The sequence below is a fragment of the Alosa sapidissima genome, chromosome 24 (genome assembly GCF_018492685.1).
Source record: "Alosa sapidissima isolate fAloSap1 chromosome 24, fAloSap1.pri, whole genome shotgun sequence".
In the NCBI taxonomy this organism is placed as follows: domain Eukaryota; kingdom Metazoa; phylum Chordata; class Actinopteri; order Clupeiformes; family Clupeidae; genus Alosa; species Alosa sapidissima.
This window is the reverse complement of record NC_055980.1, coordinates 30,522,221-30,537,220: the sequence shown is the minus strand read 5'-3', so window position 1 is coordinate 30,537,220 and position 15,000 is coordinate 30,522,221. Positions and strand designations below refer to the sequence as shown.

The following is a 15,000-nucleotide window of genomic DNA, read 5'->3' as shown; positions in this document are numbered from 1 at the left end:
TTCTGCATTGACCTGACATTTAAATGCTTCACACCACACCGGAGCATTTTATTATAAGTCATCAACACAGCCCCTCGCTAGGTGTGAATCCTCCCGTGCGTGTGTTGGTGTGACTTCACTTTGTTGTGTATTAATCTTTTTGCTTATCTATGCTTTATACGTTTACCACCTGGACTTAGCACTAGGGGGCGATAGTGTCAGATGAGGGGATTTCTAGGGTTAGAGGTTATGGTTACTCTAGGGTTAAATACTGTGCACATTCTGCCCGTCTATATCCGCAAATTAGTTCATCGTATGTCTGAAACTATTGTATGTCTGAAAATAGTTCATTATATGTCTGAAATTAGTTTTATAGTGTCTTACACTCTCACACATACACTCTCTCAGACACACACATTCTCTCACACACCCTCCCTCCTCTTTCACACAGAGATGCTGATATCCTACCGCTGTGTGTCCTCCACAGACTCTGCTGCATCCAGCGGCAAGAAAAGAGTGTAAGAGAGAGTGTGACATCAGAGAGGAGGAGCAAGAGTGTGTGAGAGAGTGTGACATCAGAGAGGAGCAACCGAGGAGTGTGTGAGGAGTGTGTGAGGAGGAGGAGCAACCGAGGAGTGTGTGAGGAGGAGGAGCAACAAAGAGGCGGCGCAACAGAGGAGTGTGTGAGGAGGAGGAGGAGGAGGAGGAGGAGGAGGAGCAACAGAGGAGTGTGTGAGGAGGAGGAGGAGGAGGAGCAACCGAGGAGTGTGTGAGGAGGAGGAGGAGGAGGAGGAGGAGGAGCAACAGAGGAGTGTGTGAGGAGGAGGAGGAGGAGGAGGAGGAGGAGGAGCAACCGAGGAGTGTGTGAGGAGGAGGAGCAACAGAGGAGTGTGTGAGGAGGAGGAGGAGGAGGAGCAACAGAGGAGTGTGTGAGGAGGAGGCGGCGCAACAGAGGAGTGTGTGAGGAGGAGGAGCAACAGAGGAGTGTGTGAGGAGGAGGAGGAGGAGGAGCAACAGAGGAGTGTGTGAGGAGGAGGCGGCGCAACAGAGGAGTGTGTGAGGAGGAGGAGGAGCAACAGAGGAGTGTGTGAGGAGGAGGAGGAGCAACAGAGGAGTGTGTGAGGAGGAGGAGGAGCAACAGAGGAGTGTGTGAGGAGGAGGCGGCGCAACAGAGGAGTGTGTGAGGAGGACGAGGAGCAACAGAGGAGTGTGTGAGGAGGAGGAGGAGGAAGAGCAACAGAGGAGTGTGTGAGGAGTGTGTGAGGAGGAGGAGGAGCAACAGAGGAGTGTGTGAGGAGGAGGAGGAGCAACAGAGGAGTGTGTGAGGAGGAGGAGCAACAGAGGAGTGTGTGAGGAGGAGGAGGAGCAACAGAGGAGTGTGTGAGGAGGAGGAGGAGGAGCAACAGAGGAGTGTGTGAGGAGGAGGAGGAGGAAGAGGAGCAACAGAGGAGGGAAGTGCAGTGCAACACCCCATAATAACCCCCATTTTATCCAGACTCAGTTTTACCTCTATCCAATCATTTTAACCCATAATCCCTATTCAAGAGTCATTTTAACCCATAATTCCTATTCAAGAGTCATTTTAACCCATAACCTCTATCCTGTCATTTTAACCCATAACCCCTATTCAAGAGTCATTTTAACCCCTATCCAGACTCATTTAAAGGTGCTATATTTAAGACTTGTTTGTAATAAATTATATAATGACCATAATTTTTAGATTAAGGAAACATGTTATTTTCAAATACTAACTTCACTGAAGCCTGGATATTCACAATTTAAACTCTCACACTTTTTACGGTCCGCAAATACTGTTTATATTTTGAGTTTGTGTTTTGGCTTGCTACACCACCCTGCGCCAAGTTTACCAGCTATTAGTATTGCGACCTTCAGGTTTCCAGCTATTAGTATTGCGACCTTCAGGTTTCCAGCTATTAGTATTGCGACCTTCAGGTTGCCTGATTAGTCAAGATGGCACACAGATGGCCCTAGACATCTTTGCAGATGAAGGTCATTTCTTTGGCTTTTTAAAGCTACATTGGGCTGTATTTTTAAAGCTACATTGGGCTGTATTTTGCACACTGGCGCGTGGCGTGGCGTTATTCACCCGCGCAAAGTTTAATTCGTTATGTTGCACGTTTATTTTTTAAACAATGCGCCCAGGGGTGTGGCAATTAACAAGCTAGGTAGGGGCCTGGCGCATTGTCTAAAAATCGCTATTGTACACCTGGTCAGAAGTCTATGGCGAGTTGTTCATATGCTATTTTAAGAGCGCATGTCAACAGTCATATTGGCAGGTGCACGCACCATCCTTCTATCATTCATGAACGCACACCAGCGCACGTCCATGCAAAACATTACAAATTGCACGATTACAATGGGAAACATAATTAGAATAAAGATATTACGAAATACTGTACATCTCATGATGAGTAGTTATTCACCATCATTTGCAAATTGGTAATGACGCATCGCCACTCGTCAAAAGCTTATTCAAATTTAGTAGGATGTCCAGTCCACATTGGGAGGGGTTTCGTTATCAAACGTGGAGCGCATGGCGCAACAAGGTGTTCCTAGGTCTTTTAATCAGTCATATGGGTGTGTTTGGGGCGTAACATCATTTTAAACCAATGAGAATGACATCTGTCATTCCCTTTAACGGCGCAAAGCGCAATATGTCAAATAAATGCATCGGTATTTTGGCATTCAACGGCGCATTTGAAGGAGGCTGCTTGCGAGACCGTATGGAATAGTCATTCTTAAACCATGCTTTACTAAAACCTAGCATAGCCTTCACGCATTTGCACTCGTCTATTATTTGATCTCATTGGCAAAGTGAAACTAACTTCACCAAGGTGTCAGTCAACGACAAGACAGTTATATGCAGTTACTTTCACTAATGACTGACAATTGGTTACCATCGAAAACATAAGCTGGAAAAATCAACACTTACCCTAATATTGCTCAAATGACTGAATAAAACAACATTTATCCTGCAGAGGAGTTGCTTATATCTCGTGACAGTGCATCTTCAGCTGTGCTCCATACGTGTCTCTCGCCTCTCCCCTAATCACTTTTAACCGTCATTACCAATTTGCAAATGATGATAATTAGCTTTTTCTCCCTTGTCTGTTTGGCAAGTGGAGAGGGTGGGGGGTCAGGGGCTACATGCTGGTAGGCATCATCTTGCGCATTATGGCGGCCTTACATTGTACGATTTTGTCTGTTTTCACAGTCGGCGACTAAATAAAGTTGGACAGAAATCATGGGAGTTGTACTGGAATCGCGGCGCGCTCCCGTCAACTAGATCGTTAAGTGTAAGGAGCGAGTCCTTTTCTAGTTTTGCCGTTACGACAATATCAAACATGTTTGATATTATCGCAAGTCTTTCTAGTCGTGGCTCATGCAAATAGTGACGTGAACTATAAAAACCAATAGTGACCTCTCTCCAACACCGAACAGGAAGGGGTAAAGTATAGGCGACAGCTGTAGCCTATAATTATTTGTTATTCTTACAATATTTGTCATTTCTTATTCATATTTAGTCGGCTCTTCCACGTGACAGAACAATTCTATATCGGTTAGGGATGTCATGAATCATTTCAGTTCCTGTTTATCTATTGCACGATGGGTAATATTTTAAAGGAATCTAGTTGCAGTCTTGTAAATAGTGACCCTGCAAGATCCCTAGTCATTGCAAAATCATAGTGACTTAAAACTCTACTACTTGTCTTTAGATGTGAGAGTGTCTGAGACTGTCTTTCAAAAATCTTTTCCAAAACTTTGCAAATCTTTCCAAAGTCTGTCAGTGTAAGGAGGGCTTTAACTGACGTGAAAAAGTGGGAGGCACTGAAAAGCGCGTTGTATGCATCCCTGATCATCCCTGAGTCATTTGACCCCTGACCCCTAGCCATTCTACCTGAGGGTTACATTTAGAGTTACCTGAAGTGTCTCCCAGGTTTGCTGTGCGGCCGATGTTGGAGAGCAGGTGGTCGATGTTGGGGGCTGCTTGGATGTCCTCGGAGTCCACAGGTGTCTGGGAGAGACACAAGTGGGGCAGGAGGTTAGAGCGATCTGATTGGGTGGGGCAGGAGGTTAGAGAGATCTGATTGGGTGGGTTGTGTGAATGGAGAGATCTGATTGGGCGGCAGCAAGCTTACTTTCTCCTCTTTCTCTGGCTCCTCACTGAAGAACCATTCTTGCTGTGGAGAAGATAGACATTAGACCTACCAATAGGGGAGCAGCATATGTGAGAGCTTGTCTGTGATTGGGTGTGGGGCTGAGGAGGGCGGGTCTCACGTGCTGGAGGAGGGTCTCCACGATCTTGTAGCGGTCAGGCATGTGGGTCACCATGTCCGTCATGCTGTCCTCCGACGTGCGCACCAGTGTGGGACCGAACACAAGGGCTAGGTTACGGGCCTCCATCTACACACACACACACACACACATATATATATAGGTTACGGGCCTCCATCTACACACACACACACACACACACACATATATATATAGGTCACGGGCCTCCATCGACACACACACACACACACACATATATATAGGTTACAGGCCTCCATCTACACACACACACACATATATATATAGGTTACGGGCCTCCATCTACATACACACACACACACACACATATATATATAGGTTACGGGCCTCCATCTACACACACACACACACATATATATAGGTTACAGGCCTCCATCTACACACACACACATATATATATTTATTACATGGCTCTTCATAATGCTGCAGAATGCTCCATTCACTTGAATGGGCCTTCCCAACGTTCGGCGGTCTGCTAATTCTGAATAACAGACCGTTGCTAAGTATTACAGACCGCTGTCAAGGAAAATGGGCTTTGTGCTTCTATTTCACGTCTTTCATATTACTGCGCAAGTAGTCCGGCCACTTATCACTTTAGAATACTCCGTTGCTAAGCTACGCGACTTGACCTGCAGATACTTTGTAACGGACAAACTTCCAATACATCCGGCGCAATGGATGAGTTTAATATTAGTTAAATATTAGTTAATATTCTTGGAGATTACCCAGATTTCCATTCTTGGATGAAGGCTGAGTTGTCTTCACCAGTTAAGAAAAGAAAACAACACAGAGGAAGGCAAAGAAGTGAAACAACACCCACATCTGGACGACAGAGACAGAGACCATGAGACCATGTCTATGAGAGAACCGACATGAAATCAATACCAAACGGACCACGGTATGGGCCATGTCAGTTTTCAAAGACTGGTTAGTGGGGAAAAAATGTCGGTAGACTTTGCTGATTATAATGCAGAGTCTCAATCAGGTGCTGCGTTCTTTTTATCCATCGGTGCAAAATGCCAACGGAAAGACCTACTCAATTGCGAGTTACATGGCAATTATCTCGACATTTCACAACCCTTGATATAATGAACTGTGCCACGTTCAAATTAAGCAACGATGTTTTCAAATCTGTAGTTAAAGATCTACGGAAAAAGGGCAAAGACGTCAGCCAGCATCACCCCCCCATCTCGACAAAAGACCTCCAACTGCTGCTCAGCAACCCAGATGTGCTCTCTCCCAACACAGCTCGTGGACTCGTCAGGAGGGTGTGGTTTGATGTACAGCTACATCTGGCAAGACGAGGCAGAGAGGGCAATCGGGACCTCACTCAAGACTCTTTCCTTCTAAAGAAAGACGAGAATGGCAACGAATATATCACTCTCACATACAGTGGGCGTCGCTTTCAAATGACCACTTCATTCGCGCATTACGAGGCATGAAGCTGCGTGAAGCTTTAGTACCACTTTCAGCCACTGTGCGTCGCTCTACCACTGTACATCGCTCTGCCTGCGGTCCCTTCTGAAAAAGCAGGATCTACCATTAAACATAATTGTTGCCGAGAGTAATCGCAGCCTACGAATTCAATAACAAAATAAATCATGCATAATTAAACATTACCTCGATTTAGGCTACTTGGGTATGGCTTAAGGCTTGACTAAACGGTGGTAACGAAAATCGAAATCGAAATTTGCTGTCTACATTATTGTCAGTGTTGGGGTTAACGCAACTACGCAAATCAAAACAGTGGTGTGATAATTGAGCCAGTAGAGAAATAACTGTTCAGAATTAATCTGTAGCCTTGGGGTAGGCTTCTGCAGAAAACAATGTTGTTGCCGATTTAATACTATCTGGCGACGTTTTTAACAGGCTACGCAATAGAGGCTTAGACAACGATGACCCACGTTTTGGTTTCGTAAATTAATTTGCCCTACTTCTTGACTGCAATGTAGTCAATTGACTGCTTGACATGTCATTTTTATTTTTCTGTACAATAAACAAATACATCTGCTTTATGCCACAGAATTACATTCATATTTGGAACTTACATAGTCCAATGCATCGTTCCACTACGTTACTGTTTCCCAAAACCATAGTAGCAACGAACGTTCGCAACCACTATCGTAAAGTTGTGAAGTTACAACTACACCTCTCGACCTGTGGTAGAATGCTAGAAGCATAGTTCCAGGGATCTTCATGTCAAAGACGTCACTGATGCCAGTTATTTGTTTGCAAATTAATAATTATAAATATATTTAGGTTTCTAATTGATATTTACACTTCTGACCACCATACATCCATATTTTAAAATGCCCAAGGCAGAAAATACATAAATTAAAAGTCAATTTGCAGCCATGTGCACATAAGTAAAAGTCACACACTTGCAGATAATAATAAGGTGGTGCGCACTTTTTGACGAGTCAGCTGAGAATATGTAGCCTTTGATTTTCATGGAGGGGGGGGGGGGGGGGGGGGGTCCTTGTTAGTTTACTTAAACCAAGCCAAGAAGGCTGATTCACAAAAGATAAACTTAAAAGGTAAACAACGATGTCAATATTGTTGTCAACGTCTTAACCCAGATTCGAACTCTTGGACAGGGGATTGGTAACTGCTGTGCAACGGCGGCTGTCATCTGCCGGCCTTAATGCAATGCGCCACAGAAGTATGTGCAGGTGCCCGTTCACGTGCTACTAAACGTCATTAACCACCTTAGTCCAGACTACTGAAGTTTGGAAACTATCATGGTCCAAACTTACAGTACTATGTAAGTACGACAGTTTTGGGAAACAGTCGTAACTTACATGTTGGTTAGTTGAACGATGCATACTGTTAGTAAAAAGCTAACCTCCGTAGTTGTACGGGAAACGCCCCCCAGATCAGCTTGTAGGCCATTAGCAATCTGTTTATTTTATTTTATGAAGCCTACACAGTATATCACATGCCACATTCTCACTTTCAATAGACAGATGCAATAGCCATTGGTCAAGTATTGAGTATAAAGCAATTAAGATAGTACCCTATACAAAAAATACTTCATACTATCATAAAAATTCGTTAAAACGAATAGCATTTTGCAACTTGACAAAACACTGGATTAAATATCGTAGGCACAGGAGAAAACTTGTACATCCATTGGCCCGTGGGGAGATCACATGCCAGTTGCCTCTCCCTTCAGTATCACTTGTTCGGCTGTGAGCTTGTTTCGCCAAAAAAAAAAAAACTATTGCAGATATCAATGCGTCTTTGTTCATGGGTTTGGCCTCACAGCAGAGGCTTAGACAACTATGACCCACGTTTTGGTTTCATAATTTGCACTACTTATTGACTGCAATGTAGTCAATTGACTGCTTGACAGGTTATTTTTATTTTTCTGTACAATACACAAATACATCTGCTTTATGCCGCAGAATTATGCACTTGGATAGCCTATAGAACGGGCAGATTTTGGAGAGAACGCACGCAAGAATCTGTAGGCTATTTGTGGCTGGTTACCAGCAAACAATGTTTAATGCATTAACTCAAAACGTCAAACATTTTCTAAACAATACAAACAGAAAGGATGCAGCAGGCAGCAAATGGAGTCATTTCCAGTGGAAGAACAAAATGCTGAATGAAGCCCAAAGATATGAAGGCATATCTGGCAAGTTGTTATTTTTTGAAGACGTAAATGGTTTCGGCTATAGGCCTAGTTTGCAAGAAGGAGGCATAAAGCGTGAGCATGCCACACTATCCACAGCTGTGGTAGCGGGGGTAGGAGGATTACTGTTAGCGCAGGATTTATATAAAATTCTTCAACAGAAGGCCTGCCTCGAATGCAGGCTTGTGGTTTGCGCAGCCTACAGTAAGTAGGTCTAGTGAGTTAGGAGTCCTCTAGACTTCTTTTCAGCTATCTCAGAGGTGGAAAGTTGCGTTCGTTGGGGGCAGGGCCGGGTTAACAATTCATAGACCATTGGGAACAAATGATGGCCCCCCCTGCCCCCCAGCCAACGTGAATCGGGCGGTCAGTTAATAGGCCTATCGTGAAGATTTGTATTGCCATTTAAGGCACGAGCGCATCTGTGAGGCCAAGCCTCACCAAGTAGCCCGTTTGTTTACAACTAACATTACATTTAATTAAACTGCTTATAGGCTATGCCGAAATAGTTTCAACATTTTGAATATCAGTGTCAGGTGAATTAGGAAATGCCTTATGGCTGAAAGCTGCTTGGGATCCCCCCTGTCAAGCAATAACCATACAAAAAGTTAAAAACAGATGACATGATGCGCATCACTGACATAATGCGCAAATAATATAGCCTAGATATTCCAATATATTCGAATACATGTGTTTATTTTAGAGGGGATATTCGAAAGTCATTTTTGAGCAATTTTGACAGCCCTAGTCCACTGTAGGCTACGCCAATCGTCTATTAACACCTTCCACTAACCCCGGTGAGTGGGGGTCGCTATAATGCGTGTGAAATAGCACCATTGAGTAGCCTATGCGAAATAGCCTTAAAATCGTTCCGGTGTTGTGTGCCTTCTGGTTTCTCCACCTACTGGTTTCCTTGCGCGTGCATGCGCTGCAGCAGTTGTCAGACATTCACAAACAAGTTGTTTTAGGCGGTTTGAAGTCGCTTTTTATACGCCATGAGCGCTCGGCTACATTACAGCCACTCGGACAAAAGACATGTAAAAAATATATGTTTTGAAAACTAGCATTAAACTGGATTCGATCCCGCAAAAGCAACACACGCATGACTCTCTCCATCCTGATTCCCTACTCTTTGAGCCAACTAATATGTTACGTGAATCAATTAACTATTGTAGGCCATTAATTAATAATGTAGGCAACACCCAGGTAACATGTTGTCCAGGCTATCTGAAACAAGGGGTTGCCTCTCATCTACAACAACTGGTTACGTTGGGCTGCTACAGTCGTCAGTGCACTGTGCACAGTAGGCCTATGCTACTCTTTGTGGTTGATCAACTAAAAATAAAAGATGTATTTGGTGATGACATTATTGTAGGCCTAGTAGACCTAAATTCTGAGAAATTAAATGGTACGAGAAACGATCTACATAGCGCACCAGACCGCAATGTCTTCAAGGGTTGAAGGGAGTTTGCAAAAATTTGTGTATTTTTCAAGTCAATAAACATTCTTAATTTTCGAATGTCTTTGTCAGGGAACATCTGACTTTTAAAAACCATAGGCCTGGTAGTCGCTCAGACAAGGAGTTATAAGATAAAGGCAATACCATTTGTGTCACCTAATGCAGTTCAGTGAATTAGCAAGATACCATCAGAAGGCAACAATCATAAAGCACCTGTGTGCGCGCACGCTCTCTCCCCTGCGCATGAAGCTGTCTGCGTGTTGTAGGCTAGATTTGCGTGAGTTCTTTCTATCTGCTTTACTTTTGTGAGTTGCGACCACCTAGGCTATGTTATAGACGTTCTATAAGGTACCAGTGTTTAGCTGTGTCACAAAACAATAAGCTTTGTCAGACTACTTTTAAAATGATATTCAGGGCTATATACAAACATTCGGGGCTGAAGAAACGACAAAGCCTTGCGTTAATTCTTAAGGTGGGAAGTGTCAGGAATTTTCATACGAGAGACGCTCTCATTGGTGGTTAGTATATGGAGTAGGGAATTGACAGCAACATATCCAATCACATTATGAGAGATGCTGAATTTAACCCTCTAGGCGCCACAGTCGTCTTTAGTCGACAAGATGCGGTACTGAATAAAACGGCCGATTTAGTCAAATAGGGTGTCATATTTCGTTCGACCTCCACTCCACTAGATGGCAGACAAGTCATACGTCATCCCTGAGTCGAAAAAAAGTCATGCTTTAAACAAAACTTTCGCGCTACAGCTGCAGTGAATCAGTGCGTGCAATACCGGAGCTAGTGTGCATGTGAGCTACTTTATCAGAGCAATATTGTCAACGTCAGCGAGTATTTGCATTAGATTATCGTCTAATGGCATCAAAAAAGTTTACCTGAAATGAAGTGTTGGGTCTTCTATTCGCGGACCCTGATTCTGAAGGGGAATATCTGCCTTCAGAAAATGACGGTGATTCGTTTAGTGAGGCTTCAGATGCGTCCCTGCCTTGCAATGATGCAGCTGGACAAAGTGAGAGTTTACTCCATAGTTTAGCTTACACCAAGCACAAACGTTGAATCGTTTGCCCAATGTCACTGGTGGGAATAATGTTTCACGGGTTCGGAGTGTTCATCGGGAAGTTAGCAGGGTGTTAGTGGTTTGGCGAGGCTGGAGGTAGCCTAATATCCATAGCGCTAGCTTCTGTCTTCTGAACGTGTGCCTCTCCACAATCGCGGCGACGGTAACGTGGTGGAGCCTTTGTCTAATGCCACTGGGTATGTTAGACGAGGTCGAAGTGCTCATAGGACAGTTGGGGAACAGGGGGGAACGTAGTAGCAGTGTGGGGAGTCGCAATGAGAATGACAGTAGGCCTAGTCCGAGCTGCGCAAATTCTCTCCACTCGGCGCGCAAGGCAGATCTGGCCATGCTGCTCGCATGGTGGAGGTGGTGACACGCTCTCTCCCTCTCTCTCTCCCTCTCCCTCTCCCACACACACACATTAGGTCATGCATAGTCTATCACAAGATGATGGGAATGTCGGCCCTGTATGGATAGGGAATTGTAGTCATTATCTCTACAGCAAAAGGCCTGCTACATAAAAAAAAGAATGTCAGCCATTTATTAGTAATGATTTACACTGTTGATTTGCTATCTATTTCCCTGATCATTTAGGACATACACTATGTGTTCCTTTTTGTGTGTTCATGTCCTTGTGATGTGTGTGTCTTTGTCAGCTAAGAAAAAAAACAAAAAAACATCAACAAAAACAACAAAAAGAAAATACTAACATTGTCTCTTGTCTTGTCTCGTCATCTCACTCCTAATCTGTGCCTTGCCGTGGCAAATGAGCTTTTGAACTAAACAGGTCTTGTCTACTTGTGTTTGTGTGTCATCTGAATAATATATATGTGCCCCATACATGGAATCAGAGTGCCTACTGTATGTAGTAAATGGAAAATCTCTACAGCAAAAGGCCAGTCTACCGCTACATGCATTTGGTTTGTTTCTGCCATTTATTAGTAATGATTTACACAGTTTGTTCACTACTTACTATTTACCTGAGCATTCAGTATTGTGCAATATAGCATACAGAAGGTGAGGGACATTTTGGGGGAAAAGAAGTGGTGCATTTTATCATTCAAACATGCGACTTTTCATGAAAATTCTATAATCCAAGATGGCCGCCACCATATGACGTCATAATATGCAAATTAGATATAAACATTTAATCTCTACATAAACTTTGGGTCATCCTTAATATTTCTCTAATTTACAGAAAGTCTCTATCTCTTATCACTTTTAAGATATAGCCTTTTGAAATGAAGATGTCAAAATGTATCGTTTCGGAAAAAAACCTCTGGCGCCTAAAGGGTTAACATAAACTGCGATGTTTGATTTTAAATGAATGTAAATTTAGCCGGGACTGTAAGCTGGCACACGTGGGTGCTCGATGTTTTCAGTGGGTGCCCGAGAGACGGAGCATCCACGGTATCGGCGCCTATGACAAGCGTATCTCGCGGTTGCATCCATTACAAACAAACATGCAATGTGAACGTCTGGGATTGGGAAGAGCACTAAATGCTCTACTGAATAAGCACGAAGTCAAACCTTTAAATGAAAAACACTCTTTAATAATCAAAAAAATAAACCGCTAATGAAGTAAACTTGTGACCATCAAAAATCGTTTATCGCCTGTAACTCCGTGATAACAGGACGTAACAGGAAGGCATTTGGCTGAGCAACGGAGGTTAATATGCTCTATATTTTGTCCAAATGATGTCTGTCTATCATCGTTGCACTCGGAGAAAACCAGAATGTTTAATTTGTCCTGCGTTTCTTTCTACGGCTGCAAACGGGATTCACTCGCAGTTAACCAAATATTTCTTTATTAGGGCAGGGCAGGCATATTTCTGGCTATTAAATTATTTTTAAACCAGTTTGCTAAAGTTTGTAGTGAAGTCTGTGTAGGGTTTTCCAGGCGCCATTTCTTTTTTTACGAGACACCCTGCTCCCTGACACCACATCTTTCTACCTGCACCCTCTCAAAAAGGACCAGCTGATACTAAACCAAGAAGCTGTATGGTACTCTCGGGAACCCATGGGTCATAATTACCTTGGGCAAATGTTACCCCAAATCAGCCAGGCAGCGGGTCTCTCCCGGAAATATACAAACCATAGCCTGCGCAGCACAGCTGTCCAACTCCTGTCTCAGGCTGGTCTGGAGAGTGACGAAATAATGTCTGTGACTGGGCACAGATGTGAGGGGAGTCTGAGGAGCTACTGGACTCCATCACTGACAGAGAGAGAAAAGTGGAGCAAAGTCCTCTCCTCTCATCCTGGCAATGGCAGCAAATCCGGTGAGCCATAACTACATAGCCTAACTGAGTTGACATTTTAAACATCAGGCTAACAGCTGTTGCTGTATTCTCATTGTCCCATTTTACTATAAATGACAATGTTCAGTTCAACTTCAATAATAAATAGGGTGTTCTTTCGAACGTTGCCATTAGGCTATTTAACGACCTATTTAGCATCCCCCCCCCTTATTTTTGCGTGGAAGCGGCAATCACCTTTCAATCATTAAAATTATTGTTAAATCAATATTTTGTTGCCGGTGTTGATTGCTTTAGTGGGTAGCCGTGTAATAAGCGGGATAATGTATAGAACGCCCGGTCATTGTCGGGAAATAGGTCCCTTCAGGGCGGAATAAGACTCCTCCGCTGCGCGTCGGGGTCCGGTCCGCCCTGTCGTATTATATTGTATTATATGGACTGTCTACTGTATGCACAATTGCACAATTTCAACCCAAATTTTGCTGCTCTTATTTCTTCATTGTATGTGCCTTCTTATTATGACCGCCGCGCAGCGAAGCATATAGGTTTAGTCAGATTTTTTTCTTTTTTCTTTTTCGCATGTCCAAATTTCCATCAAGGATTCCCGGGACACTGAAAGACCGGGGTAGACGAAACTTGGTGGGCATGTAACCCCACATGGATAGCATGGAACCATCGTTTTTCGTTTTTGATCTGTAGCCCCCCCGCTGGACTGCACCCCCCAAAAGGAGGGTAGGGCAGACACAGTTTTCTGTGAATATCTCGAGAACCGTAAGTTTTAGGAGGACCATTTTTTTTGTATTTTGATCTCAAGGGGCCATGTCAACCCATTCCATAACCACTCATTTCATGTATAGCGCCACCTAGTTAAACACAAAAAAAGTAAAAATGAGGTGTTGTAATCGCAGGTATCTGTGACCTAACATAGTTAAAACTGCACGAAATTGGAAGTGTAGGATCATTATGACACCCTCTGAATGCACGCCAAGTTTCGTGGAATTCCGTTAATGGGGGGCCACACAATAAATTAGTTTATGTTACTATACACCAACTGGCCTGTAGGTGGCCGGAGAAAGTTTTCTGTGAATATCTCGAGAACCGTAGGGCCTAGGAGGTCCACCTTTTTTTTGTATGTTGGTCTTAAGGGGGCATGTCAACCCATCCCATTACCACTTATTTCATGTATAGCGCCACCTAGTTAAAAAGCAAAAAACTAGGTGTTTTCATCACAATATCTCTGGCTGACATGGTCAAAACTGCACGAAATTGAAAGTGTAGGATCATTATGATACCCTCCGAATGCATGCCAAGTTTTGTGGACTTTTGTTCATGGGGGGCCTTACAATAAAATAATTTATGTGTACATTTAGTGACCGTACACCAACAAGGATTCCCGGGACACTGAAAGACTGGGGTACACGAAACTTGGTGGGCATGTAACCCCATATGGATAGCATGGAACCATCATTTTTTGTTTTGATCTGTAGCCCCCCCGCTGGACTGGACCCCCCGAAAGGAGGGTAGGGCAGACACAGTGAATATCTTGAGAACCGTAGGGCCTAGGATGACCAATTTTTTCCATATGTTTGCCTCCAGGGGTCATGTTAACCCATTCCATGTGCACACATGTGCATAAACTGATACACACGCATACAAATACATTCACAGTAATCATACGTATGACACATACTCACACAGTAGACATATGTACGCACGCATGCATATGCACAAACACACATACGCAGGCAAACACACAAGCACACACACACACACCCACACACATAAACATAAACGTGTACACGCACACATGCACACAATTCAAGAATTTCTCAGAATTATGAACAGGCAAGATGGGGGTGGGGTTGTATAAAATGAATTTTACATGTGAAATCTATGAACTAATCATGTTTTGGTACTTGTTGTCTAGCAGATACCAGTGAGAATTGAGTGTGGATAATGCATAAGACAGTTAGAATCATATAGGCATTTCAGCGTGATTTATTTTTGTGGAAAAAATGTGCTGGACTGGGCGGCGGTCATATTTTGTAGCGCTCTGCGGTACATCTAGTTTACTTTTTATATTGTTTACTTGAATCTTATGTTTGTGTGTGGACTAAATTGGTAAAATATGTCTTGTCTCCACCGTGGGATAGTAGGAAACGTAATTTCGATCTCTTTGTATGTCTTGACATGTGAAGAAATTGACAATAAAGCAGACTTTGACTTATATATATATATATACACATACACACACACACACACACAT

At 43.5% G+C, this 15,000-nt stretch overlaps 1 protein-coding gene across 1 annotated transcript in view; it reads right to left on the bottom strand.

Moving 5' to 3' along the window:
- The window catches only part of LOC121699803 (rho GTPase-activating protein 23-like), a gene marked incomplete at its 3' end in the record, with an annotated part of 122,733 nt that overhangs the window by 2,128 nt on the left and 105,605 nt on the right, over positions 1-15,000 (bottom strand). The window contains exons 21-23 of the mRNA XM_042082237.1: positions 4,279-4,404; positions 4,140-4,181; positions 3,922-4,015 (exon numbers count right to left, since the gene is read on the bottom strand). Coding sequence (XP_041938171.1) covers positions 3,922-4,015; positions 4,140-4,181; positions 4,279-4,404 — 262 coding nt within the window. The remainder of the gene's footprint in view (positions 1-3,921; positions 4,016-4,139; positions 4,182-4,278; positions 4,405-15,000) is intronic.